The sequence below is a fragment of the Triturus cristatus genome, chromosome 10 (assembly GCF_964204655.1).
Source record: "Triturus cristatus chromosome 10, aTriCri1.1, whole genome shotgun sequence".
Taxonomy (NCBI): domain Eukaryota; kingdom Metazoa; phylum Chordata; class Amphibia; order Caudata; family Salamandridae; genus Triturus; species Triturus cristatus.
In genome coordinates, this window is record NC_140593.1 from 587,408,880 (window position 1) to 587,436,412 (window position 27,533).

Sequence of the window (27,533 nt, forward strand, 5' to 3'; positions counted from 1 at the left end):
AGAAGAGATTCCTGCAACCTATGAAGAAGAAAGACAAACTAAGACGCCCAGCAGAGGAGACTGCCGAGAAAACTGACTTGGCCGCAGCCCTACGGGCCCATCTGCAGTTTCCGGAGATCCTGCGCCAGAAGTCGTTCTATCCTGCAGTCAGCGACCTCCAGAACCCTGGGAGGACTGACTGCTTTCAACAAAGACCAGATCTCCTGTGAACAGCAGCTCTGTTCAAAAACTCCCAAGGCAGACTCCGAGCCTGCCGAGGACCAAGAAACCCAATGCCTGGAACCTCCACTGCACCCGACACCTACAGCCTTAGTCCGAGTGGCCCAGCAAGGTCACCCAGCGCTCAAGTAGGAGTCCACCGTGGGTTGATCCCTCCAGGACTCCCCAAGGTCGTTTGTAGCCTCTGCATGAAGAACCCCCTCGCAACCGCGAGTGGCCTGGTAAGGTGAAATCCGACCTCAAGACACCCCTGCATCCAGCTGCCTTGCTGAAAAGAACCTGAGGTGCACCTACGTCCGAGCCCCTCAAACTTACCTGCCCCATTGTTGGTTGCTCCTGGAAGTTTTCCTGGACAGAGCCTGCAACTAAAAAATAAAACCAAGAATCCCCATTGAAAACAGGGCACCCAACGCAGAAACAGCACCCTGGATCCAGCTGCCCTTGTGCTATTGGGGTGCACCTTGTGTGCTAACTCGGATCCCCCTTTGCCCTGAGCCTAACACCAGGAGCTTTGCTCCCACAACCTTTTGGCCTGCTAGTGAGAAGAGACCAACCGGAGGCCCCCGATCTCTCTCTGGATAACATTGGGCCTTAGCACGCTGCACCAGTCTGCCCTAGTGCTGCGGAGGGTGTTTCTAAAATGCATCCTTGACCCTGGGGGAACCCTAGTTCTAACCCCAGAATACCAACTCCCCCAACAAAGTACTTACCGGTTAACCAATAACTTCATTTCTCTCCATAGGAATACATTGCCTGTTTTCTCCTTAAATTTTTCTGAATGTGTGGAGTTGGTTTCTTTATTAAACTTGAGGAAAACTGCAAAGAAATAAACATTCCTTACTTAACCTTTTCGCTAGCAAATGTCCCAGTGCGATATCTAGGTGTATCACACAGAGTAGAAAAAGTAATCTAAAAAGTAATTCACAATTTCCACTGTATTGAAAGCATTTACCAACCTGTAACAGTTGTTATCTTTCAGCTTCGTATTTTTTGTTCAACCTGCCTTAAATATGATCAAATACACTAAACTGCGCCAGGCTTGCTTGGTTCTAGCAAAAGTTATTAATATTTTTATACAAACAAAATTGTCAGTGTTCAATCTTTGAGTGACATTTCTACCCTGTGTACACAATAAATGCTTAACACTACCATCTGATAAAGCCTTACAGCTTGATCACACTACCTCAAGTGGAGATTAAGGTGCGATCTACTTTTACCTCATTTTGGTATAGTATATACAGAGCCAGCTTCCTACACTGTAGTGATCTGAATTTGCTTGGTAGGGTTGGCAATTTTATCCTGATCACAAGCTTGTGGGTCTGCTGGCTAATGGTAGCTAATTGCCCCCTCCCGGGCAATCCCACCCACAGACTATTTTCTGGGAAGTGTGGCATCTAACTATCCTAGAATGCTAAATCCTGCCACTTCCAGCATATCCAGACCCTTCTTTCCTGTGTGGAGCTCACTTGCCCACCCCAGAGGTGTGGTTACCTAGGGATTGCAGTCCCCCCACCCCCCCCCCCCCCCCCCATGCCCTTCAAGCTAACTCTTAATCTTAAAGTGCAGCCAGGCTGGCTGGCTGGCTGGCCAACAAAAGAAAGGGGTGTTCATGGGCTCATTGACATCTGTCTCTTGCAGGCCAACTTGCCTTGAAGTGTAATTCACCCACTTCCGAGACATCTTGCTACAAGAGAAGAAAATTCCAAGTGGATGACTCCTTGGTTCTCTTTTCCTGAGAACACTTCACACCGAATGGCATTGTAATCTCCTTGCCCGATCTGAAAAGGCTTCCAGTGGCCTTTTATACAACTAAAAAAAAGTAAAGCTACTTTTTCTAAAATAGTTATATCTGATGGAGACTTCTAGCTGCAGATTCCTTACCTTAGAATCCCCAGGTGTCAGACTGGATCCAGAGCTTTCTCGTGAGCAATACCTGTACGAACCAGTAGGTGGTGTCATGGCGGTGCCCATGTAGACGCACCTCCCTAGCGCGCTGACTGTTGCATTCTTTTTGTACCAGTCAGCTCAGATGGGGATAAGATTGACTGGTCTTTCAACTTTTTGTAGTTTTTTTTTTCTCCCCCTTGATTTCAGCTAGGAAAGCTTTTAAGCAGTGTGGTGGCTATCACTAACGGATGTTGATGACTGACCCCCATTTTGTGTACCCTTGGTGTTTGGAGTGTGACCACGATGTGAAGGCCTTAAAGTGGCGGTCCCTCAAGCTCCTCGGACGATGCCACGGCGCTCAGTCCCGTTGAAGATGAAGGTCCCGAGATTGGTCGCGGAGCCATTCCAAGCGCTAGTCATCAGTCTAGGTTGCCAGGTAAGTCCGACAGGCACAAGAAGAACAAGAAGTTGTAGAGTTCTTCGACTCGCTGCAACCGTCAAACTCCTCTCTCTAAACGAAAGAGCATCACTCAAGGTCAAGCTTGGTGCCTAGACAAGCTCCGTGCCCCCCAGAGTTTCCAAGAACAGAGCTGCCTAGTGTGTAACTGGGGTACGACTCCCCATTTTTTTTCTGGGTCCAGTTTGATGCCTGGGGCTTGTTTCAAGGTAAGGAATTTGCCGCGAGTTACTGAAAGTAACTTGTTTGTTAAATCTGACTTTGGCAATAAGTTTGATTTTAATATAGTAATTTATTGACACTTTGAACCACTCTTCTAGCTAGACCCATTGGGAAGGTACGCTTTATTAAAATTAAAAGACCTAAAGCTATCCAATGGGTCCCCAGTTTTCCAATTGGGAAAATTGACTTTCAAGGTTTTCAACTACCAGGACATGCAAAACAAATCCCAAACATGCCCAGCTAGTCAGAACCATGCACTTTACCCTCTGGGTAAACTTTAGGGATGCCCTGTAGGCAGTAAATAGGGATATGTGGGACCGTCAAAAGGATTAATTTGTCCAGTCAAATTTGTTAGTGCTTTAATTTTGAGGTTGTCATTTGGCTCTGAAGTGGTCTACACTTTGCCGTTGGTACCCTGAGTACCAAATACTTAATGTAAGTTAACCTTGCTAATCAAGGAGTAGCTCATTTTTGCCCACCTTTGCACACTTAAGGGTTAGAGCACATACATTCTGTGCTGGACATCAGCACCCCAGTGTGCAGATTACGCTCCAGTACTTGGTCGTCAAAAATTGGTGATGAATCTGCTAAACAAATTATTCTACAGCTAGTAAACTCCCTGTTTTATCCCCATCTCCTGCAGCTCATATCTAGATTGCAAGAGTAGTTGACTGGCTTAAGCAGTATAATCCTCTTTAAATTGTGAACTTGTCAGTTCTAACCCATATAGTATTGAGTGCTAAGCTAGTATACTTCCGTAAGTTGTTACTCCAGCACCAATAGACGGTGGGGAGCTCGCCTTCCATACCTTAGTAATGTCTCTTAGTCATGTAAGCCCTAGGAACATCAGGTGTCACTTACAGTGGTTCCTGCCAAGACGCTATGGAGAAGATTCGTTTTGGATCTAATGGGATCTCACAGGAGAGAACTTCAGCAAGGCAGGTACTCACGCTGCCAGAAGCCTTGCAGTGATGAACAATCCCACTGTGTATGAAGGTGCCTTCATCAGTCCCACATCTAAGGCACTTACGAGAATAAATCACACCCACGTACCATATGCATTGTCTAGTGTAACAAGCTCTATGGGGATATTTGAGCTGAATCAGGCGCAGGGGAGAGGAGATGGCCGTCTCGCGCAAGGACCCCAGGGCTTCTATCCGGCTGTCCTCTTTCACTTCAACAATGTCTCTCTGCCATGTCCGCTGAAGAGCGGACAAATTTGTGGTATTGTGTGATTGGTAAATTTGTGGGATTCTGTGCATGCCTGCCTGTCCATTTATAATTTGCCCTCCAGATGGTTAAATTCTGTCAGCTGTCAAAGGTCATGTAAGTAAGGGGTTATGGCATGGCGGAGGTGCAGCTACCTATACAACTGGCTACGGTAAAGCTGGAACTCAGACTGCATCTCCTGAAATGACTCCAAGACTGGACCTTTCACTACATTGCCTTGTGTGGACACCCCTGTGTCATCCCACTTCTGAAATCTCTCCGACTGGGCGACCTGGCGAAGAAGAGTACCGTGTCATAAAGTCTCATGTGTGCGTCTCCCCACCACCCTTTCCGGCGGAAGGAATGCAGCCAAAGAGTTATAACCACCTGTATCTCATGAGGAAGGGAGCCCAGTCCTACCCTGCTGTCCATAAGTTCCAAGAACCTGATTTCTCCCAAAACCCACCTCTCCGACTGCATATTCCTCGTTTTAATGTTGATAGCAATGCTGGGCTTCATTTGTTGGTAGAAAGTATGCGTGGAGCTCTATTTGGTTAGGCGTAGTCCTGTTTTGTAATAAGCATTGATCTGGTACAGCCAATTACCGAAGTATCTCAAACCCAGTCATGTACCAGCCACCTTGGTGCCTTACTATTCCAGAACTAAAGCTATCTTGGGCATAAAATGAGTTTCAACAATATATAATTTCTTTTTTTTTCTCATTATGTACGCCAAGTAAATAAGCCTCTTTTGTCTCATCTCGTGGCCATTCTTACAGCACATTCCTAAACTATTTAAGCCACTGAATGGACATCTGCTTAAATAGCTGGAGTGCCCTGTGTGTTTTGATTACTGTGCATGGAGTTCCTCTGACAAAACGGTGTTCTATATGGAGTTAAACCTGTGCCATCTTTTTTGTCTAGTGGAAACTTGGGCAGTTTTGTTATTCTCTAGTACCGCCATACTTTGGGTGCCTATTTTTGGACTTGAAAGTGGGTAGACTGATTACAGTTTGTGGAAGAAGGGAAAGCGGTACTTTAGCCTCGCATAAAATCTACATAATTGTTACCTGAAAGCAGACTGTGACCTGTCCTGTTTCTGAAGGCCATAATTATGCCTCCGAAAGCCTTTCTTCAACTAATACATATTTGACCAGACACGCAGTATTCACACATTTTAGACTTGAAAGTTAATTTGTGAGACTGACTCCCAATTCTGTACTTGGTTTCAAATATGTGCTGGCCCTTTTTTCCACATACTGGAGAGTTGGGAATATCTTGCTACTGACGTGGACTGATGCTATTGTAATAATGGAATTGTAAGTCTGTTTAGTCCTATATAGGCTATATTGAATGCAGTCACTGATCTGTTCCTTTTATTTTATCCCATAAAATAGCAAATTTACATAAATAAGTTGGGTAAAAAGTCCATTAAGATAGCTAAGATAGGTAAAATACAGTAAGAAAAGCAACACAAATTAATAATTCATTCCTAGCCAGCCAGGTTATCTGCAATTCCTCCCTTTGTTTTTAGCCCGCTTGCCTTTGCGTACATGCAGTGTATTTTCAAAAAAGTGAACCTGCAGGAAGCGCCCTTTCTATTGCTGGAAAGTCTGAGGTTGAGGGTCAATCCAGGATGAGGCGATGCACACCCTTAGTACTGTCATTGCAATGAATATCATTTCCAAACCAGGCCCAGCTAATGACTCGTACAACATAGGCTGTGGAGATTGAACAATAGTAATTGTCAAAACTTCCCCTAAAAAGCCTACAATTTTTATATCCATAGCATGGCATCTAGGACAGCAGTTCCCTGTTACACCGCCCCACTTTGTGATCTTTTTTTTTGAGATATACATAGGTCAAACAGCGTTTTGTAGTGTTGTCTGTAGGTTCGAGGTGCACATAATTGACCCTCCCATTTGAAACTATTTTAAAAAAAGTGTCCTCCAGCACTAGCCTATTCTGGCATTTTCCATTTGTGTTTAACCAAGTCATCCGGGACCAATTCAAGCAAACAGCCAAATAACGGTAAAATAGTGGGACAAGTGCTTTTAACCAGTATTTGCAAAGGGGGAATCTATCAAAACCCACTGCCCCCCGCCCCCCAACATTTCTTATAATATCCCGCAGCTATTTAAAAGCTGGCTAGGAACAAAAGCAAGATGGCGGCCGAGTAGACTTTGCACGGCGGTGCTCTCCCTCAGACCTCCTCCACCTGGCGCTCCTGGTCGTACGCTGCCTATTATCTTAGAGGTACAGATTGGATCGGCGTTACCCTCCTTCATGTTCTTGATGCTAGACGAAGGTTGGTCCTCTGGCTCTGGGGGACGCTGCTTGCGGGCTGGTGCTCTCTGGCGCTGGAGCGTTTCACACGAAGTGCTGCAGTGGTCTCTGCGGGTGGGCGGAGCTCACCAAAGGAGTTAATAGATTGGCAGTTTGCTCCAGCTTCAATAATGGCAACTGCATGACCCCAAGATCGTGAAGCACCAGAAGGACAGCCCCCCTACCCCCCCCCCCCCCCCCCCCCCCTACCCTCTTCATCAGCCAGACTAGCTGCTCGACCACTGGGCCCAAGACCGGATTCTCCATTGGACCAGGCTGGTGTGGGGTCAGGTAAGCAGACTCACTTACGCCTGGGTAAAAGTAGGCCAGAGCATGGGAACAGGGAAAAAGGAAGAACCGATCTGTTAAAAAGAAATAACAAAAAAAATTATGGGACAGGTTCAATTATTGAGGGGGGGTGGGGGGGACTGCGGGCCCCTGTAAGGATGCTCTGCCACAGCCTGTAATTACGGAATTATTTACCGTGCAGAGCCTCCTCGGCTCCACTGTGAAACCGGATGAGCTTGATCCGAATGTTAAATTGATGCCCGAGGGTTGGGCTGGGGGACCCTCTGCACCATTTGCTGTAGATAGACTGCCGGATCTTGGATCGCAGCCATTGCCAGCAGAACAATCCTTGTACTCAGACTGACAAGAGTGGTGCACCCCCGTGTAACTGCACTGTGGTGGGGCACGCTTCTTCTCACAAAGTTGTTGAAGCTAACCTTGCTCTACAGTCTGTCACTTTTGGGGAGGATGGACCTAACCAGGTTGACAATACTATTCAAAACGGATCGTCTATGGGTGTGGATCTCACAATGGACGGAGGACAAATTCTTCTCCCTCACAGATGACTCTGATTCAGAGGCCCAAAATTCATATTTCAGTGAGACCAGTGGCACTTCATCTGGATCCAGCACATTGGAGGCTCTGGAGACAGCGCTTAAGTGCTCAAAGCATCAGAAGGCCCCTAAAGACAAAACCGAATCCTGGAAGCGTAGAGCAAAGAACTCAGCTGGTGGTAGGATAAAATGGGATTATTCCCATACAATGATACTTGGGACTCGGGCGGAAGCACCAGCCCTGAACTGCCCTATCCACTGTACAGACTGCAGTAAGCATGTCTCTAAAATCCGAGTTAGGCTTAATTCTGGAGTCCATTAGAGAGCATCGGGCCGAGACACAGGTGGACAGCAAGAGGGCAAGACAGGCCACAAAAAAACTGGAAGATGGCATACGGAAGGTGGGGAAGGCATGCTCCGAGATCGGTGAGCACCTTAGCTGCAACGAAGAAAGGGCTACAGTGTTGGAGGCAGATGTGATAGCAGTTGAGCTAGCAAAGTCGAATGATTCCAAATTAATCGATGTGCAGTGGAAGCTGGAGGACATGGAAAATTGACAGCAGAGGAATAATCTTCACTCACTTGCGATTGATGAAGGCCTTGAGGGAGTGAACATCCGTGCCTTCATGCTGGACCTCTTAAAGAATACCTTCCCTGGAATTTTCAGAATGGGACTGGGTGTTAGAAGTCCAAAGGGTACATCGGTTTCTGGTCGCCCGGAATAAGCCAACCCTAGGGCATTAGAGATTCAAGACAACCTAGGGCATCTTCGTATTCTTTGGCAACTTCCTGCTCTGTTAGGCCATCTTTGAGAAGGCTTACCCAGATGCAAGGCATACTTAGAATCTTCTTTTTTTGCACGTCCTGACTTTTGTCTTAGTACTGTGGAATGCAGGTGGCACCTGCGACATTGATCAAACCGTCTCAAGAAGCTGGCTTTGAAGCAAAGTTGCTGGCTCCATCCAGACTGAAAACTATTGTTAGGGGGTCTGTAAAAAATTTGCAGTTGATCTGTGAGAAAGTGCTGTCTTTATTGCATGGTATGCCCCCACTTTTTACTGAATTGCTGAATGTACTTTGACTGAGTGTGCCCTGGACTCCTGCCAATCAGGTGCCCAGGGCCTTTGTTCCTGCCCTAAAACCCAAATTGGCAAACCCTGACCACATGTCAGCCCCTGGTAAATGGTACCAACGGCCTTGTGACCAAGGAAGTCCTCTAAGGGGTGCAGCTCTTATTGTGCCACCCTTAGAGGCCCTGTACCGTAACGCAAACACACTGCCCTTGCAGGCTGAGTGTCTGGGTACAAGACAAAACAAGTAGTCAACATGGCACACATTCCTGTGTGCCATACCCACAAACTTCACTGCCCTGGCATACCTCGGCCACCCCTCTAGCTGGGTGCCCTATGCCAGTGGTGTGGGCACAGGAGCATGATCCCTGTGCCCCTACAGTACCAAGATCCCTTCCTGTGCTCTGTGTGCAGTGCTGCCATTTAAGAGTATATGGTGCTGGGAGGTCGTCGGCACAAACTCCACAGCACCATGATGGCAACACTGAAGACTGAAGATTGGTATCAAACTTTTCAGCACATTAAATCCGCACTGATGCCAGTGTGGGATTTAATGTACAATGCACGACAGAGGGCATCTTAGAGATGCCCCCTGAACCTAACCTACAATCCACGTCGTGTCTGAGGGGCTGCCGGGGCTGCCTAGGCTGCCTAGGCTGCCACACAGCTGACATGTTGCTGGACCCCTGGGTAGAGAGCCATCTGCTCTCCTGGGCCTACAACAATGCACATCCTGGGCGAGGTGCTAGGTCTCCTCCCCAGGATGGGCAGGGGGAAGCTTCAAAGGCATGCCGCCTCTGAGCTTCTCCAGGCCACTTGCTGTACTCAGCAACTGGCCCCTACCGGTTCTAAACCACCACTTTGGCGGGAAGACTGGCCCGGAAACTCCAAGTAAGGACAGGGGATGTGCCAACCTCACCCCTCAGGTGGGGGAGGCAAGGTGAAGCACATCTCCAGGCCCTCGCCATCTTGAAGATGGGGAGCCCTACCCAATCAGGACTATGCCACTGCCCCCCTCCCACAGGTCTGCGGCTTGGGCTTTGCTGGAACTTCCCAAGTCCTGTTCGGTATCTAATTTTTTTACCAAAGTTGCATTGGCTGCCTATAGCCAAAAGAATTCAGTTTAAGTCATGTTTAGCCCACAAAATTCTGACACAACAAGGCCCTCCGATTTTAATGGACCTGTTAGACCAGTACATCCCGAATCTCCCCCTACGTTCTGCCAACTCGGAATTGGCTTGTAGCCCTCGTTTTCAAAGAGTCTGAGCTGGTGGATGTTCTTTTAAGGTCCTGGCGGCCCAACTCTGGAATATCCTCCTGATCTCTATCCGAGGACTCCAGAATCATATGATCTTTCGAAAGGCTTTAAAGACCTGGCTTTTCCTGGCGTAACTAGTCTGTGTTGGTTGGAGTAGTCTTTTGGCATTTGTCCTTGGGGAAAGCGCTGGGACGCCCTGTGGCTCGGGCAACTATGCGCTGTATAAATCTGTAAATAATTAAAGAGTTGGGGCTGATCGATATGTGGCCATCTTTGAAAGCCCCAGATCCAGGATACACGTATTATTCAGCCCCATGGCAAATTTGCCAGATTGGATTATTTTTTTGTATCGCCCGCTTTGGCTGCAGGAGCTCAGGTTGAACTCTTCCCTAGAGTAGTGTTCGACAGTAATCAAATTATTCTCGAGCTCTCTATCGCTGGGCTTTGTTTTACACCTAGAAAATTGACTTTTGAGCGTGGATTGCTCTCGGATCCAGATTGTCACACATATGAAACCTTGGATTCTGGGGTTCTTTGATTTGAATGAAGGCAGCTCCTCCTCAGGAATAGTTTGGCATGCATTCAAATCCGGGGTTAGGGGAGAAACCCAGAGCTTCAGTATTAAACAGAAGCTGGCGCTAGGACACAGCAACAAATTGGATCAGAAGCTAAGTGACCTTGAGGCAGAATAATTAGTGCTGTAGAATCTTGGCAGGATCTTTCCCCTGTGTTTTACCGGATAGCCGTTACCAAAGCTCGCCTAAATGAGCACCTTGCCGAGAAAATGGCTGGGATTTAGCTGGCCAAAGATTAGGATTGTTAGGAGTATAGTGAGCGAATGGGGTCTTTTCTCGCAGTTAGGACACGGCAACAGGGGGTGGCAGGTTGCCTTAATAAGGAATATGCAAGGTAGCTTGGTTACGGATCCCGGTATGGTTCGAGAGGTCTTTAGGGGTTTTTATGCAGATCTTTATAAAGCAGATCCTGACTGTGGCCCTGTGGCACAAGGCATTGGCAATGATGGGCATTCGAGCGAAATTACAGATGAGAGATTGCCCTTAGGGGCTGGTATACTACCCAAAGAATTACAGGCGGCCCTATTTGGTCTTCCATTGGGGAAAGCAGCTGGGGTTGATTCCATCCCACTTTAGTTTTACAAGGTGTTCTATGCAAAAACTCACCAGGAATTGTTGAGTCTGTTTAACAAAGCTAGGACTGGCAAATATAATTTTTTAAGAAAAAAAAGGTAAGGACCCTACAGCTGTTAGTATAGTATAGACCAATCACATTGTTTAATAGCCATGTGAAGATCTATGTGAAAAAATGTGCCAGCCGGCTAGCGGGTGTTAGACACTGACTGGTGTCTGTCATGCAGCATGGGATCATCCCTGGTCAAGGGACATTGGATCATGTCTAGAGTTATCTCTTTATTCAATGCAATGGAAGTTCTTGCAAAGCCTATGGGGGGGCTCTGCTGGACGCAGAAAAAGCCTTCAATATGGTGTCGTAGTGTTTTTTGTGGCATATTCTCGAAGTAAATGGCTTGGGGGGAGGGAGCTTTGTTAATGCAGTACGCGTAATGAATAATAAACCTGCGGCCTGCCTGCAAATTATGGGGCATGAATCTGAGCCATTTTTGAAAGGGGCACGAGGCAGGGTTGCCCCATCTCCCCCTATTATTTGCACTATTTATTGACCCCTTTCTTAGGAGGCTGGAATCCTCTCCGGACATTTTGCCCATCAATCTACAGGGTTGGGACACAAGTCCTGGCATATACTGATGAGGCTATAATGACTAGTGACACCGAAAGGGCGCTTTGTGCTGTTGAGGAGATTGTAGAAGGATGTGGGAGACCATCGTAGCTTGCTAAAGAAAGCTAAAACCCCAAGTATTGATTAACGGTCATAACCTAGCCGTTGATAGCAGGATTAAACGGGAAGCTACAGATCTAGGAATATGCATCACTTCGAAGTGGAGAGTATAATAGATCTTCACCGAATACCTATTTTAGAGAACTAGAAGAACTTCACACGGTATGATAATCTGAAGCTCTCTATAATGGTGAGATGTAACCTGGTTAAAACGCTATTTCTTCCTAAGTTTTGTTTTTCGTACCGTCCCATTGGAGGTTAATAATGATTGGAGCAACAAAAAAAAATAGATTAGTCGCTAGTTTCAACTGGGCTTACGGGAGAACTAGGAGGGCTAACATTTGTATGTGCTTACCTAGAGATAGGGGTGGGTGGGCGCTCTCCAGTTTCAGATTATATTATTTAGCTGCAGCTTTGCAATGCTACAGTATATTATTTAATGAACAGGGAATGGAGTGTGGGGCGATATATTCTGTACCCTTCATATGAGCTATTGTTGGCAGCTCAGCCCACAACTGTCTACTGAAGTTCTTTGAGGTAATCTATTTTAAACAGACCCGTTTTAAGACTTTACTTGCCTCATTCCGAAACTGGAAAAACTTCTGGAAGAAATTGGATGTGGGTAGGTATTATAGGTACATCCCCTTGCTCAGGAACGAACAACTTCCCATTATAGTGCCTAGATAGTTGGGGAGGTGGCAGGATTGGAGACATCCTCACAGGGAATTTTCTTGCTCCCTTTGAGGTGGTCTGTAGAAGATTTAATGCGGAGCCTCTGGATTTATTTAAATAACTACACTGATTCTGTTCCAAGAAAGTCTAAAGCATGGAAGTAAAAAGCTATTCAGCTTTGAAACATGCATTTGAATACAACAAATTAATATTTTGCAGTCGTTGGTAGCACTTGTTTTCGCCATCCAGAAGCGTGCTTTGTGAGTCACTAAAGTGACTACTATCATACTGGTAGTTGGGGTGTGGGCGTGTCGATGCTTGGGTATTGTTGAATAGTGGTTTCTGGTTGTTCAACTTGGATATTAATTTGATATTTTATTGCCCTTTTGTTTATTTTTACAGGTATTTAACAGGGATGGTTGACAAAAGAACACTTGAAAAATATGAAAGAGAAGCTAAAGAAAAAAACAGAGAAACTTGGTATGTTTAATTACTTTGTCTTAGGGCTCTTATTTTCAGTAGCAACTTTCTGAACATTTCTAGACATTCCTGCTCTGTTAAGTGTCCATTTATTTTATTATATTTCCATGTTTTTACAACATCTTTGTAAATGTAAAACATGTACAATACCCCTGGTCGCTATAGGCTGTATGTAGATTCTGACACTTGGGAAACCCTAAAAGCATTTATACGGTGCCACGTTCAACAATTAATGCAGCAATGTGAAACAATTAATTTAATAGCACTAAATCTTCCACATATGCACAGCCCTTAAATATTTCTTCTCTCAACCCTCTAGAAATCTGTATAATAGACATTGAATCATACACACTTAAACAGCTCTATTTGCCTCTCTATGTGGGATATGCTGTTATGGGCAGCGAGTGAATACATAATGAATGTTAACCACAGCAAAATAGTTTTTCCTATCTCCTAACCAGTGCCACAACCACTCTAATGATGCTAATTGGTATGTATTCAATTATCATTCCCCTCAACCCTTTTAAGTCTACAATTAAAAGTTAAATGAGTGACATCTTAATCTATTTTTATTTGGTTGCAAGTGAACTTGCGTGTTGGATAAATATGTTTTTAAAAACTAGAGGAGAAACGTTACCCGCTTTCACTGTTGCTATAGTGTTAGAAATAAAACCACTTTCATACTGTAGCTAAGAATAATAAGTAAGATGACTTTGATCTACCTGTGGTAATTTAGAGTATGTGTTGCAACCTTTTAGATTCTCTTCAGGAGATCCTCCTCAATAGTCGTGAACACTTAGTAGTTCCCAAACACATGGGGTTCCTGGAGCAAAAACAAACGCACGTATATTTAGCAATACAATTAGCAGCACGCTCTGTATTTTGTCCTTGCACGTTTCAGCTTCTTAGTAAGCCTTGTTCACAGGTGAAGAGCAGTTTGCAAATGGAGTAACTTTGTGCTTTTAAAACCAGAAAATGTATACATTTAAGTTTCGGCTGCAAGATCAAAAAGACATACCAGGTTGCTGTTATACTTCGTATTGAAGATACTACTTGGGAATGCATTGGAAAAGGAATTCTTTGAATCCAGTGCAGCGAAATGAATGCACTTATGCTGGATTGAAATGTGCTCTGCATACTTGAAAGACTTCCGATCCAACAGTGCATTCTGGTATGTGTAGGACATTAGAACTTTGATTCACATGAAAGCTTGAAGTTTAAAAAGCAGTTACTCTATTTGCAAACCACTCTTCACCTGTTTATCAAGGCTTATTAAGCAGTCGAAATGCACAAGAATAAAAAGATACAGAGCGTGCTTCCAATTGTCTTGAGAAATAAATGCATGCCATCTTGGAAACTGTGCTCTGCTCTTTGCTGAGGTGTATCATGCGCGCCCCGTTTAGCATGGTTACACCCTAACCCTTTGCCAGCTAACTGAACTTGATTAAGCGTACCTTCGGTTCCTGCCAATCAGGCTCCCTGGGCCTGTGTTCTTTCCCAAAACTGAACTTTTGTTTCCACAATTGGCATGAAGGGGGAAGTTTTAAAGACTTGCTGCCCCCAGCATCTGCTGGTATCTGCAGCTGGCTCACGCCGGTTCTGACCCCCACTTTTGACAGGAGAATCGGCGAGAAAACAAAGGGAGGTGTACCCACCTGTTGGAAAGTGGGTTTTTGATGCACTTTGAGTGTGCACTGCCAACCAGGTTCCCAGGGCCTGTGTTTCCCTAACCTGTACCATTGTTTCCACAGTTGGTATAACTCTGGGCAACCTGTAAGTCTCTTCTAAGGGGTTCCTGTGGTACCAAGGGCATGGTAGCCAGAGGGCTGCAGCATGTATTATGACTGTCGGATCTCACCACAAATATACACCTCTGCCGCCTGTGTGTTTTGGTGTCGCTAAAAGTGAAGTTGACATGGCACACATCCGTGTGGGTAATGCCTGCCCAGTACTGCATGAGGTCTAGGTCATTCACCCTTAAGGCAGTGTGCACTATACCTCATGTGAGGATCTATCTGCATGATCAGACTAGTCCCTATAATATCCAAGGCCATATTTGGATATTATAAATGCCCAGTAAAGCCATCTTGAGTTCCTCCAGTATTGGATCTTTCATAGATGCACATGCTTGAAACATCCCAGTCATCTTAGTGAGAGGCCGGGGTATACATATAAAAGCAGTAGATAATACTACAGTAGGCTACAGTGCAATGAACAGTCACTGCAATTGCCTATCCATTTTCTTTTGTAAGAAGAACCAAACTTAAGTAGCAGCCAATCTGGTGATAGCACCCTCTAGAACAATCCCAAGAGGCTAGGTTCCTCAGGGTTTTTTTTACCGCACAATGTGTGAAAGGGAGTCTCCCTGAGCCCTGCTCAGTTTTCTCTTCATGTTTCCAGATTTCAGCCCATAATGTAGGACTCTTCAAAGAAAGGTCTCTTCAGGTAGTGTATCATGCTGTAAGAAGAGACTGCTGTGAGAAAGTGCCATCTTTCTTGCATGGTAAGCCCCCACTTTTAGCTGAATTGCTGAATGTACTTTGACTGTGCCCAGGACTCCTGCCAATCAGGTGCCCAGGGCCTAAGTTCCTTCCCTAAAACAAACCAAACCCAAATTGGCAAACCCTGGCCACATGTCAGCCCCTGGTAAATGGTACCCTAGGTACACAGGGCCTTGTGACCAGGGAAGGCCTCGAAGGGCTGCATCACTCCTTGTGCCACCCTTAGAGGCCCTGTACCCTTACACACACACACTGCCTTTGCAGGCTGAGTGTCTGGGTGCAGGACAAAACAAAGAGTCGACAAGGCACACATCTGTGTGCCATGCCCATCACCTACACTGCCATGGCATACATCAGCCACCCCTCTAGCTGGGTGCCTTATGCCAATGGTGTGGGCGCAGGAGCCCTGTGCCCCTACAGTGCCCAGGTCCATTCCTGAGCCCTGTAAGTGCTGTGCTGCCATTTAAGAGTACATGGTGCTGAGAGCTTGTCAAACACAAGCTCCACAGCACCATAATGGCAACACTGAAGACTGAGAAGTTTGGTATCAAACTTCTCAGCACATTAAACCCACACTGATGCCAGTGTGGGAATTAATGTACTAAGCACCCCAGAGGGCCTCTTAGAGGTGCCCCCTTAAACCTAACCTACAATCCACGTCTGCTCTGAGGCTGCTTAGGCCGCCCCACAGCAGACATGTTGCTGGACCCCTGGGTAGGAGAGCCCCTGCTCTCCTGGGCCTGCAACAATGCACATCCTGGGCGAGGTGCTAAATCTCCTCCCCCAGGATGGGCAGGGGGAAGCTTCAAAGGCATTCCCGCCTCTGTGAGCTTCCGCAGGCCACTGCAACCCCCCACTCTGGCGGGAAGCTTGGCCGGAAACCCCAAATAAGGACAGGGGATGTGCCAGCCTGCCAACCCCACCCCTCAGGTGGGGGAGGCGAGGTGAAGCACATCTCCGGGCTCTCGCCATCATGAAAATGGTAAGCCCTGCCCAATCAGGACTAGGCTCCTGCCCCCCCTCCCACAGGAGAGAGGCAGGATAGGGGGTGTACCCACCCCAGGACAGGGACCCATTGGCCCCTGCCCTTCACCTACCTGTAACTCCCCTAAATCTAGTATTTAGGGGCACCCTGAACCTTCCTTCCCCAGATTCCAGATTCCAAACTACGAAGAGCAAGAAGAAAGAGGACCTGCCCTGCAGCTGCTAAAAAGAGGAAGACACCAACTGCTTTGGTCCCAGCCCTACCGGCCTGTCGACCTCTGACTTGCTCCTGCTCCAAACCCGGCATCTCTTGTGGCCAGCAACCTCAGAAACCCCGGAGGACCTGGCTACCTTTGAACTCTGATCCCCTGGGACTCCCATGAGTAGAGGCTCTACTCAGAACCTACCTTTCACCCCTGGCAGCAGCCCGGAACCGCGATCCCAGCCCACTCTGCACCAGCCAAGCCTGGCTGGAGTGAACTAAACCCACGAGGACGACCCCACGGCGACTGTGACCCCGAGTCCGGCACCCAAGGACCCCCCTCGACAATCCTGAAGAAGCCTGCAGCCTCAGAACAGTGTGCCACCCCAACGCGATCAACAGAGGGTAAGATTTCCGACACCAAAAGGCACCCCTGCACCCGGCGCCCCACGGCCCTCTGTGTCCAATCCCGGGTACCTACCTATCCTCCAACTACCCAACTTACCTCTCGAAGTGGTGGTGGCACCTGAAGAGTCCTCGTCCCCGACCTTGCAGTCTTTTTCCTAACCGGAGATTTCCCATTGACTTCCATTGAGCGCCCGAAGGCTCAAAAGCACTCTGCACCCAGCCGCCCGAGTGGCCCTGGCATTGAAAACTCTATTCCTTCCTACTTGCCCTGAGTAAGTGACCAGGAACCCAGCTCCCACAGCCGCGTGGCTTGCCAGACAGCAGCCACCAAACAAGGCCCCCCTATCCCTCATAGCATAACATTGGGCCTAACTCACTCTGCACCCGGCCGCCCTAGAGTCGCTGAGGGTGAACCAACTGTACCTACCTGACCCTGGGGGACCCCAGAGTCTGTGCCCGGAGCCTCAACTCTGCCAGTCGAGTACTTACCCTTAAACCGCAAACTCTATTTTCCTCATAGGGTAACATTGACTGGCTTTTTCCTGAAATTTCTTTTAAGTGTGGACTTTTCAAATATTCACCAGAAATCAGCCGAGTGACAAACGAATTTACTCACCTGCTCTTAGGTGAGCTCCCAGTGCTGGATCTTGGTGCCCAGCACTGACTCTGAAAAATACCCACAACTGTACTTACCCTTAACTCATTTTTCTTCCATAGGAAACCATTGACTGCTTTTCTATGAAATTTCTTCTAAGTGTTGATTTCTGCAATTTCTAAATATTCTTCAAAAATCGTATAACATCTGAAAACGTAATTTATTTACCTGTTTTGGATAAAGGTCCCAGTACTGAGTCTAGGCACCCAGTACTGGATTACAAAAGGAACGATAACCTACTGTACCTATAACCTGAATTTTCTTCCATAGGGAATCATTGATTGTTTGCTCTGAAATATTTTCTAAGTGTTAACTTTTAAAATAGCCAAATATTAGTTAAAAATCATTACAGTACCAAAGTCGACTTTCATCAACTGATTCTGAGAACTGACCCAGGACTGAATCTAGGATCCAGTCTTGGAATTACAAAAGTAATCTAAAAAGTAACCTGTTGCTTAAAATTTGAATTTATCATTGAGCTCAATGTATTGTGTTTAGAAATAGAGTTGCCTACTGCAACTACTTGTAACTGTTTACTAAAGTCTATTGCATATACAAAAGTATTTTTTATGAAACCTCTCCTGTCGAAAGTATATTTTAATTCCAAGTGTTGGTTCTAAAATAAAACAAGCATATATTTTTATATACAAACCATTGGCCTAGAGTTCAGTTATTGAGTGTGTGGAACCATTTGCTGACTGAGTGTGTACAACAAGTGCTTTACACTGTCCTCTGGTACTGCCTTACTGCTCGACCAGGCTACCACTTTGGAGAGTAAGGTTATATCGAACTTTAACCTCTGTTAAACCCTTGGGGTCTGTGGACTCTGTACACCCTGTACCTATTAAGGAACAGTATATACAGAGCCACTTTCTCACACCAGGTGACAGCAATACAAATGTCTGAAATAAAACTTCTGAGAGGGCTAAAGTAGGAGCTTTACCTTGCGTGAATGTGCTTTGTCTACAAATTATGGGCTTTTTTCTACCTGCTATGTAAGTAACATACAATGAACTACCCATCAAGAAATGGTCTGTTTTGTTGAAGGTAAACCTGTTTTACTAGACTGTAATTTATGAAAGGACCATCAGATTCATATTTTTTTGTTTTGTGTAGATTACATTGTAAAGTTTTAAAATGTTGTGCGAATAAAGATCTCCGCTGGAGGAGTTGGGTTTTGAAAAAAAACTTTGGCATAGGTATTTGGTTATTATGAAAGTCTGAAACCACCTTAATAAGAGAACTGGAGTGGGCTCCCATCACCCTTCTGATTGCGGTATGCTGTGTATGGTTCAGTAGCGCACAACACTTGAATTTCACTAAATATTTGCAGGTGTCATAGCAACCACGAAGGTAGCCTTTCAAGTAATTTGCTGTAAGGAATTTTTGTGAATGGTTCTCAGAAGGGGCGGGGCATTAATGTGGATAGAACACTGTTAAGTTCCCAAGGAGTTAAGGAGACGTATCCTTTATACATTGTAAGAGCTCCTTAAACATAGGATTCTAAAGGTTTGTGAAGATCTCCAATAGGCATTTATAGCAATAAAGTGTACTTCATTAGATTGTAAATTCGTCTTTCCTAAGTTAAGTATTTTTCCCTACTATGCCTTTCAAAAATGAAGTATATAGGATTGAAACAATATTGGACAAAGTGAAACCCGGTTCCTTCTACTTATTCTACAAAAATGAGTACAGTAAAATAAACGAATGAACTGTTTTTTTTGCAAATGTTAGTTATTTTCAGTGCTGAACAACTTCATACTAAAAGTTTATAAAAATAAAATGTAGAAGTTCATATTGATTTACAAGTTAATTTTCTGTTAAAGGCGTGTGGCGTAGATACAAAACAACCTACTGCAGGGACAGCCTTTTCTTGAACCAGTTCCACAGACCATCGTTACAACGGATGCCTCCCTAAAGGTTGGGGCGCACACTTAAAAAAAAAACAATCTGACTGTCCTCTGTCAGTGGGAAGCCAAGTACCATGGCCTCCATCATCTACCTGGAAATTCTAGCTGTTCACCTAGCGTAAAAGGCTTTCTTTCCTCACAAGATAGACAAGGCTGTTCTTTTCTGGACTGACAATGTTACTGCCATGTATTACCGGCTCTCCAAAACTGTCTCGGCTATCCCAGAGCCTTTGTTGTTTCCTCTGGCACAAAATGTATTTGCTAGTAGAGGTCTCGTCTTGGGGATAGACACTGATTTTGGCTGCCACCTCAGCAGGATGCTGCAACAAGTCCACAGGTGAAAACTCCACTGCAAGTCCTCCTCAGCTACTTTTACAGATGGGAGTTTCCACAGACCTGTTCGCATCAACAGAAAAGGCCAAATGCCCACATTTCTCCTCCAGGTTCCCACACCCATAGTCCAGTGGCTATGCACGATGGATAAACTGGTTAGGGATGTTTCCCTAAAATTTTCCTCTGCTCCCACCTCTTCTCTTTGTGGTTCAGAGGCTTCGACTGACGTCCCACCTGCATATTCCCTCATTCAGATACAACTTTAATGTTTCTGGTAATTGTCTTTCTAACCTTTGCTTTCCACAGTATAAACATTAAGTTTAAAAAAATGTAGGGCGTTTAGTTAAAACTAGCGATAAATTATTCATAACCTATCCCCTATGTTTTTTGTTGCCTATATAGTGCTGCCGGTTAGTCATTATTCCCAAAAAGGCTCCTTTTCTATTTAAACGTAAAGTTTTCCATCTGTTGGTTAATTGTCAGACATATGTAGAGCTTTGTATTTTTATTTTTTTTTGTTTCACCCTTTTTTTTCTTTTTTTTTATTACCTTTGTAGTCTGATATTGAAACTGTTCTTTAGTGGTGAAACTGTGTCAAAGAAAGAGGATGCATTTCCAGGCTTAACATTGCTTTGCACGAGAGACTAAGTTACATTTATGTGATTAAAGTAACCATGATTATTTTCAGAGTTTTCTCTCTAGCTCCCACATAGGAAATTGGATTAGTAATGAATCCCATGTTGTGTTGGCTTTGGAGATACCATAGTTTTATTTGGTATATAAAAAAAGTAATGTGAAGGAACTACATTAGAAATTGAGCCCTTTTCAAGTCTTTCTATTGTTCAGAGCACTTGCCGAATATTTACTTGTGGGAAATTATTTTAGCTGCACACCGATTAACCAATGCCTTAATGATTCTAGAAATGTATTTGAAATATTTCTACTTCCTTTTTTTCTATTTTAGGTACCTTTCGTGGGCCTTAGACACAAACCAGGAAGAAAGAGATAAAGGTAAAACTGTAGAAGTGGGACGGGCTTATTTTGAAACTGAGAAGAAGCATTTCACTATCCTAGATGCTCCAGGACACAAGAGCTTTGTACCGAACATGATAGGTGGTGCTTCTCAAGCTGACCTCGCAGTTCTGGTAAGAAAGAATTCCTAATCTTACTCTTACTATATTTCTATTTGTGTACAATCTGGCTGATCATTTTGTATTGGGTAATGTGATGTTACACTGCAACATATTTATATTGCCATCTATTAGTGAGTAGAGGTTATTGAGGTTCTATGTTGGACATTATTCTCAAGTCTGTTTCAAGAATCCTTTGGGGGTGAAAAACTTTTACCTGCGTTAGTGTTTGTAGACATTTCATGCTAGTTTGTTTTTGCCTAATCTGAAGCAGCTTTCTGCACAGCTGTTTAAGAAGCAAGGTGAGGGTGTAATCCTTGATTTAAATATGTATACTACTAAAATCATTTAAGCCTATTAAACTGTTCATGATGATGCAGTTTAGTAAGTTTTAATTAAGTAAGGTTCAAAATCCCTAGAACGTGCTAGTATTGGTGTCATTCAGAAGTAGGTTTAGTGTAACACCTTCAGTTTGGCCCAGAATGTGTTCTATGATCTGATGCCTTGAGGTTTCTCGATGAGTTGGAGCCTTTTTTTGTTATTTAAAAAGTACCTTGGTACTTGCATGCATGCATCTTGCATAAAGAACCACCTTCACCTTTTTCCTCATATTTTTCCAACTAGTGAAAAGTGGGACCTGCTGTGTAAAAATAGTCTACTCCATTTGCACTGAATGACTTTTTTATTGTCCTTTGTGGTTTTCTCTTAAACCCCATCCCCTAACGGTTTCTCAACATTCCAGACTGAGGGTAAGCGCTGTTCTTTTAGCATACAGTCAGTACTATCCAACTCTTCTACTAAAATAGAGGGTCGCTATGACCTTTTCCTGGAAAATAGCATATGGTGAAAATGCAGAGGAGGCTGGATGTCTTTCTTTAGTTATGTAATACTCAGATTTACAAAGGTTACGTCAGTGTCCCGTTGCGAGACCATTTCTGTGAGACTAGATCCCTTTCCGTGTGAAGTTCTCAAGTTAAACTAAAGTTATTATTGATTAAAGCTAGAGTCCGTTGTCTTTCTGTTCTGAGCCAATGGAAGTTTAGCTAAGCCTCTGCTCTGCCAATAGAGTGGTCCTTCTGACAAAAATGACTGTTTCTATACCCCACTTTTAAGCTTCTTTCTCAAGGTTTATCCTGTTGCCAAAGTCACGCAATTCCAAGGTTTCTAGCAGTATTGTCCAGAATCCTTTTCTGTACCTTTCTTTTTAGGGGGTGTTTTTGCACCTAAACGACTAATCAGCTAGAAAAATAAACACAAACTGAGAAGACAGAACAGCAATGGCTGGTATTCTGCATGGGAAATTCCAAACATGAGTCTCGGCTTGCCCTTAATGTCCAAAGCTAGGCCCTGAACCTCCACTAGAATGTTGGGTCATTCCCCTGGTGGTAATAGGAAGTTCCCCTCTTTTTTACCTCCATTACAGGTACCTCACTTATTTACTATGTATAAAGTTCTTCTTGTGGTATTTTCTCAATATGTTTCTCCACTTTTCTACTTTCTCCACCATGAGGAAGTGTCTGCAGACTTATCGCACTCTACTAAACTAGTCCAATTTTTGTGCCTCGAGTTAAATTATTGTAATTCACTAATTCTAACACTGGGTCTTTCATATGCTTATTTTATTTTCCTGTTGTCTGGCCGAGAGTACCTGTTAACTTTATGAATAGCAGGCATTTGTATTTTCTTCTTTGAATCCAGTTTTGCCTTTGTGTACGTTGAATGCGTATGTTGGAATGTCCATGTTGGACCTAAAGGCTCCTTTTCTTTAAAAGCCTTTAGTTTTCAAGGGTCAAGATCCTTTGATTCACGACCACACATCTGCCTATTTTGCACAGTTATCAAATCTATACTGTTTAGGATGTTTTTTGCAGGTTTACCATTCGTTCTTGCCCCCATTTTGACTATTAGGTACTGGTGGTCTTGCTCTGGAATGTCCTGAGCCCTGCTAAACAGGACTCTGTGCCTGTGATCTGACCCTTAAAATGGCGTTTGTTTAATTGGCTTGTACCCCAGTTACCATAACCTATCATACTTGTAAGTCCTTAGCATTTGGTACCAGGAGTAACCAGGACCTTTGTTGATGACCGCCATGGACTGCACAATCACAAGGAGACTATGGACCGAGCGCAGAAACTTTTCAGACACTCACCCCCAGTCACAGATCTGGCTTGAATACATCATCGTTCCGTAGTTCACTTCGCCACCTCAGGTCAGACCTAGCTATATGCAAATAAGTCTTGACACTGTGCCTCATGGGAACAGTCCAGCCCGAACTGCCAAGCCAGATCTTCCCTGAACTGGAAACCAGCCTCCTGGGACCGGTTTCGGGGGGCAACACTCCTCATCAGCCAGGCTAGCTTGAATCCCGTGGCAATGTGAGCAAGGGACCAACGTTCTCCCAGTTCGGTCTGGACTGTTCCCATGAGACACGGGGTCAAGACTGATTTGCATATTGCTGGGTCTAAACTGGGGTGGCATGGTGCGCAAAAGAACGATGGATTTTACACAGATCTATTGACTAGAGGTGAATGTTTGATTTGCTCGACATTCCGTCCAGCATCTGTCTTTTGCTTACTCACCCAATGGACTGCAGCCTGGAAGATCAGTTTAAAAATGCTAATTTGACCTTGCCATTAAAAGTAATGGACAGGCCCAAACCGCCCTTTTTAGGTCTCGCCAGCGCGCATGCGCTGCCCTGCAAGGCTTCAAGTAATCACTATCAACTTGGACCACACGCACAAGCATGTTTTTTTTTTTTTGCTTACAGGCTATTGGCCTTTGCGTGTGTCTTTCCAAGAAAGACAGCACGCAATTGGCCAAAGGTGGGTGCATGACCCGCATTCTCTCACCTCTGGCCTCTGGAGCGAGTAGCAGCGCGGCCGGATGCCAGCTGCATACCTCACATTCCTTTTTCCTCCCCGTGGCTGTGCTTGTTCTGCATAAGTTTGTGGTTGTTCGGGTGTATTTGTATCTCCGCATGTGCCTCTCCTGCTTTGCTTCTGTATGGGTTGTAACTCTTGTTTGTGCGGCCTTTTGTCTTTTTTGTGCATTTTGTGACTACATTTGTCTATCGGTGTACCACCTACAATGCGAGCTACGATGCCATACGTCGGCAGTGAGAGCTTCGCTGCCACCCGCCTCCATATCCGGGAGGCAAATGGACCCTCATCGGGACTTCCAGGCCGGCCCGGCCATCTGGTCGCCCCATTGGAAAGCATTGCGCGCGACCAGATGGCCGAGGGGAAAGGCGCCACCAGATGGCCGGCAACTGAAGGGACTCCCACCTGCCCACCTGCCCACCCGCCCACCAGGGGCTCGGGGTGGGTCTCTGCTTCCCGGCTGGGCCTCAGGCATGGGGAGGACCACCGGCGTCTCCAGTGCAAGCTTCGCTGCCACGCGTCTCCAGTGCAAGCTTCGCTGCCACGCGTCTCCAGTGCAAGCTTCGCTGCCACGCGTCTCCAGTGCAAGCTTCGCTGCCACGCGTCTCCAGTGCAAGCTTCGCTGCCACGCGTCTCCAGTGCAAGCTTCGCTGCCACGCGTCTCCAGTGCAAGCTTCGCTGCCACGCGTCTCCAGTGCAAGCTTCGCTGCCACGCGTCTCCAGTGCAAGCTTCGCTGCCACGCGTCTCCAGTGCAAGCTTCGCTGCCACGCGTCTCCAGTGCAAGCTTCGCTGCCATGCGTCTCCAGTGCAAGCTTCGCTGCCACGCGTCTCCAGTGCAAGCTTCGCTGCCACGCGTCTCCAGTGCAAGCTTCGCTGCCACGCGTCTCCAGTGCAAGCTTCGCTGCCACGCGTCTCCAGTGCAAGCTTCGCTGCCACGCGTCTCCAGTGCAAGCTTCGCTGCCACGCGTCTCCAGTGCAAGCTTCGCTGCCACGCGTCTCCAGTGCAAGCTTCGCTGCCACGCGTCTCCAGTGCAAGCTTCGCTGCCACCTGCCTACAGCTAAAGCTCAACTTCCACCCGCTAAAAGTGAATGCTTCACTGCCGCCTGCCAAAAGGGCGAGCTTCCTTCAAGGGCAGTACAGGGCAGACAGCAGCAACTGTGCAGGCTTCTCTGCTGCACGCTGCCACTGTTGTACAAGGACAACAGTGCAAACACACACATACAATCAAGATCTTCACAGATTTGTATGTACCGTGGTGAGTCTTATTCCACAATTACAGACAGCTGATCTGCACAAAGAAAGCTTATATTCAAGGACATGCTGAAAGGCAAAGCGTCAACATATTTAAAATCATATCCTGGGGCTCAACATTGACCATTTTCTTGGGCACAGAGGTGGGAATAGTATGTGGCACGGCGACGGTGACTTTCTAAGCTCAATTACGACATATTTTACGGCACAGTGATTTAGTCAGGGGCACCTTGGCTAGATTATGCAGGGCATTAACATGGCAACCCAGGGGGCAATTTATTTACCCCGTTTTATAGACCCAACATCTACATGTCAACTCACTAAAGTAAACGGAAATACTCATTGTTAGAAAACCCCACTCCCACACCGGAAGGGTGGTAGTGGGTTCTCCCAGACATACACTGTGGTAGCTTGGCTCGAGTGGTCCGGGATCAGGCACCGTGCTAAGCATACGTCATACCCACACAATAACCATGCGTGCATCCGTTCCAAAAACGACACTACACCTTAAAAATTATACTGAAAATATATCTCTCTTCTTTTCTCTTAGTTGCTGATTAAATAAATAATACAATCACAGTACACAAGGCTTTTCCTGTGGAAGGGTACGTCAAATAAATACTATCTTACCGATTCAATAAATAAGGTAGATCATAAATAATCAAGGCATAAATATCAGTGCATTACATAACAGGCAATTAAATACTGTGCGGCAATAAATACTGTGCGGCAATAAATACTGTGCGGCAATAAATACTGTGCGGCAATAAATACTGTGCGGCAATAAATACTGTGCGGCAATAAATACTGTGCGGCAATAAATACTGTGCGGCAATAAATACTGTGCGGCAATAAATACTGTGCGGCAATAATTAGGATGAATACAATAAATACAGTGCTCTCAATAAATAATAAAAGCCAACAGTGTCACTTGAAAATCAGTTCACATTCCTGAGGTACTATGGGATGATTTGACCCAATCCCAGCTTGTAGAGTTTTGGATGACCTGAGGGGTATACTACTTGGCTTGGACAAGGCTGAGGCCTAAACTGAGGTAGATCAAGGGGGGATCTAGAGATCTGGCTCTCCCACACTACACAACCCCTCTGTATTAGTCCCAGCTCACCCCTGGCACTATCAAGCTGGTTCCAGCACTTCTCTAGCCTCTAGGATGGTCTCTTAGGGCTTCACAGGGCCTTAGGCGCCCTCTATTCCACTTACTGCCCTTTTTAGGAAGTTCTGACGCCGCTGGAGTCGTGTCGACGCCGTGAGGCGGCTCCGGTTCAATGTCGGCGGCCTCGGCTCGATGTCGACCTCCGGTTCGATGACGTCGGGCAGTCTTGGCTCGATGTCGACTTCGGGCGGCCCTGGTTCGATGTCTGCTTCCTCGGCTCGATGTCGACCTCCGGGCGGCTCCGGTTCGATGACGTCGGGTGGCCTTGGCTCGATGTCTACTTCCGGCGACTCCGGAGTGCGATCTCCACTCCCGACCTCCGGCACGATTCTCTTCAGGTTCCGGCGACTCCGGAGGGCGGAATTCACTCCCCCGTCGACGCCGCACACTCTACCTCAGGTGACTTCCTCCTCGACCTCTGGTACTCTTCACGACCTCCGTCGGCGCCCTCTCTCGACCTCTGGCGGCTCCGGGTACGACGTCTGCTTTCCAGTCAGCGCCGCTTCTCCACCTCGGGCTCCAGGTCTCCTGGCTTCTCGACGTCGGACTTCAAGAAGTTACCAGTAACCAGGTCAGGAACTTGCTGTTCTTTACTTTTAAGGCCTGTTCCTGCTGTCCAGGTCCTTAGATGGTTTCTCTTGCTTTCTCCCACACAGGGCTCCAGGCTGGGCTCAGTCAGTAGGGACTAGTATCAAGGGTGGGTTTATGGACCCCACTCCAGGCACAAGTTTCCACCCCTGCTGCCTCACTCCTTCCTCCTTCAGGTTTCTGCTCCTCTCTCTTCACCAGTCAGGTGCCAACTGCCAGCTCCAACTGTCAACTCTGACTTAGCTTCCCAACATTCTAAACCTGCCTCACACTGTCACAGGGTTCTGGAATGTTCTGGAAGGTGCTGGTAGGTTCCAGTGATGTCACAGGGGACAATGGGTGGCCACCATTTTGTGCTCCAGGCCCTCAGACAGAAGTTCCAGGGGTAGATAAAATGGCTCCCTGAATCTGCATCAATACTAAAAAGTCTGGTGGTTCCCAAAAAGGAAAAATACTAACGGGGCTTGAGGCAAAAGTGGGACAAAATAAATAATGATGAGGAGGGACCACCCAAAGGGCTGACAGGTCTAACACTCATGAGTTTACATTACTGCTGTGATGCGATGGCCTACGTGTAAAGATGTAAATTTCATCTTTGAAAGCCTGTCCTCGACGAGGTGCATCATTGGAAAACTGCTAATGCCTCAGATTTATTTATCATATGTGAAGTGACAATGCAAGAAAACACAATCTTCTCTGTTGACGTTTGTTTTATAAAATCAAAATCCTGCTGTTGAAAAAAAAGATCAAAATGTCCGCATCAGCGGAATATGGTAGAAAGCTCTCCTTAAATGTGAGAATAGGTCTTAGACAACATGAGGGTGCTCCTGGCATGAACTAGTGAGCAGACACACCCAGTTGCTAAGCCTTGTAAGGGAATTACACACATACCACAGAGGCTCGTGTCGATGCCTAGAAAAGTGGTTTTCAGTGGCTGAAAATAACCTCTGAAGGGAGGCATGTGGGGTGAAGACACGCAAGAGGCAGAGTTCATATGGTCCGCA

At 46.0% G+C, this 27,533-nt stretch overlaps 1 protein-coding gene across 4 annotated transcripts in view; it reads left to right on the plus strand.

Annotated features, from left to right (window-relative positions):
- The window catches only part of GSPT1 (G1 to S phase transition 1), a 583,971-nt gene that overhangs the window by 132,731 nt on the left and 423,707 nt on the right, over positions 1-27,533 (plus strand). For all 4 annotated transcript variants that reach the window (XM_085632101.1, XM_085632103.1, XM_085632104.1 and 1 more), the window contains 2 exons: positions 12,435-12,512; positions 20,470-20,650. In XM_085632101.1, the coding sequence (XP_085488227.1) occupies positions 12,435-12,512; positions 20,470-20,650 (259 nt within the window). The remainder of the gene's footprint in view (positions 1-12,434; positions 12,513-20,469; positions 20,651-27,533) is intronic.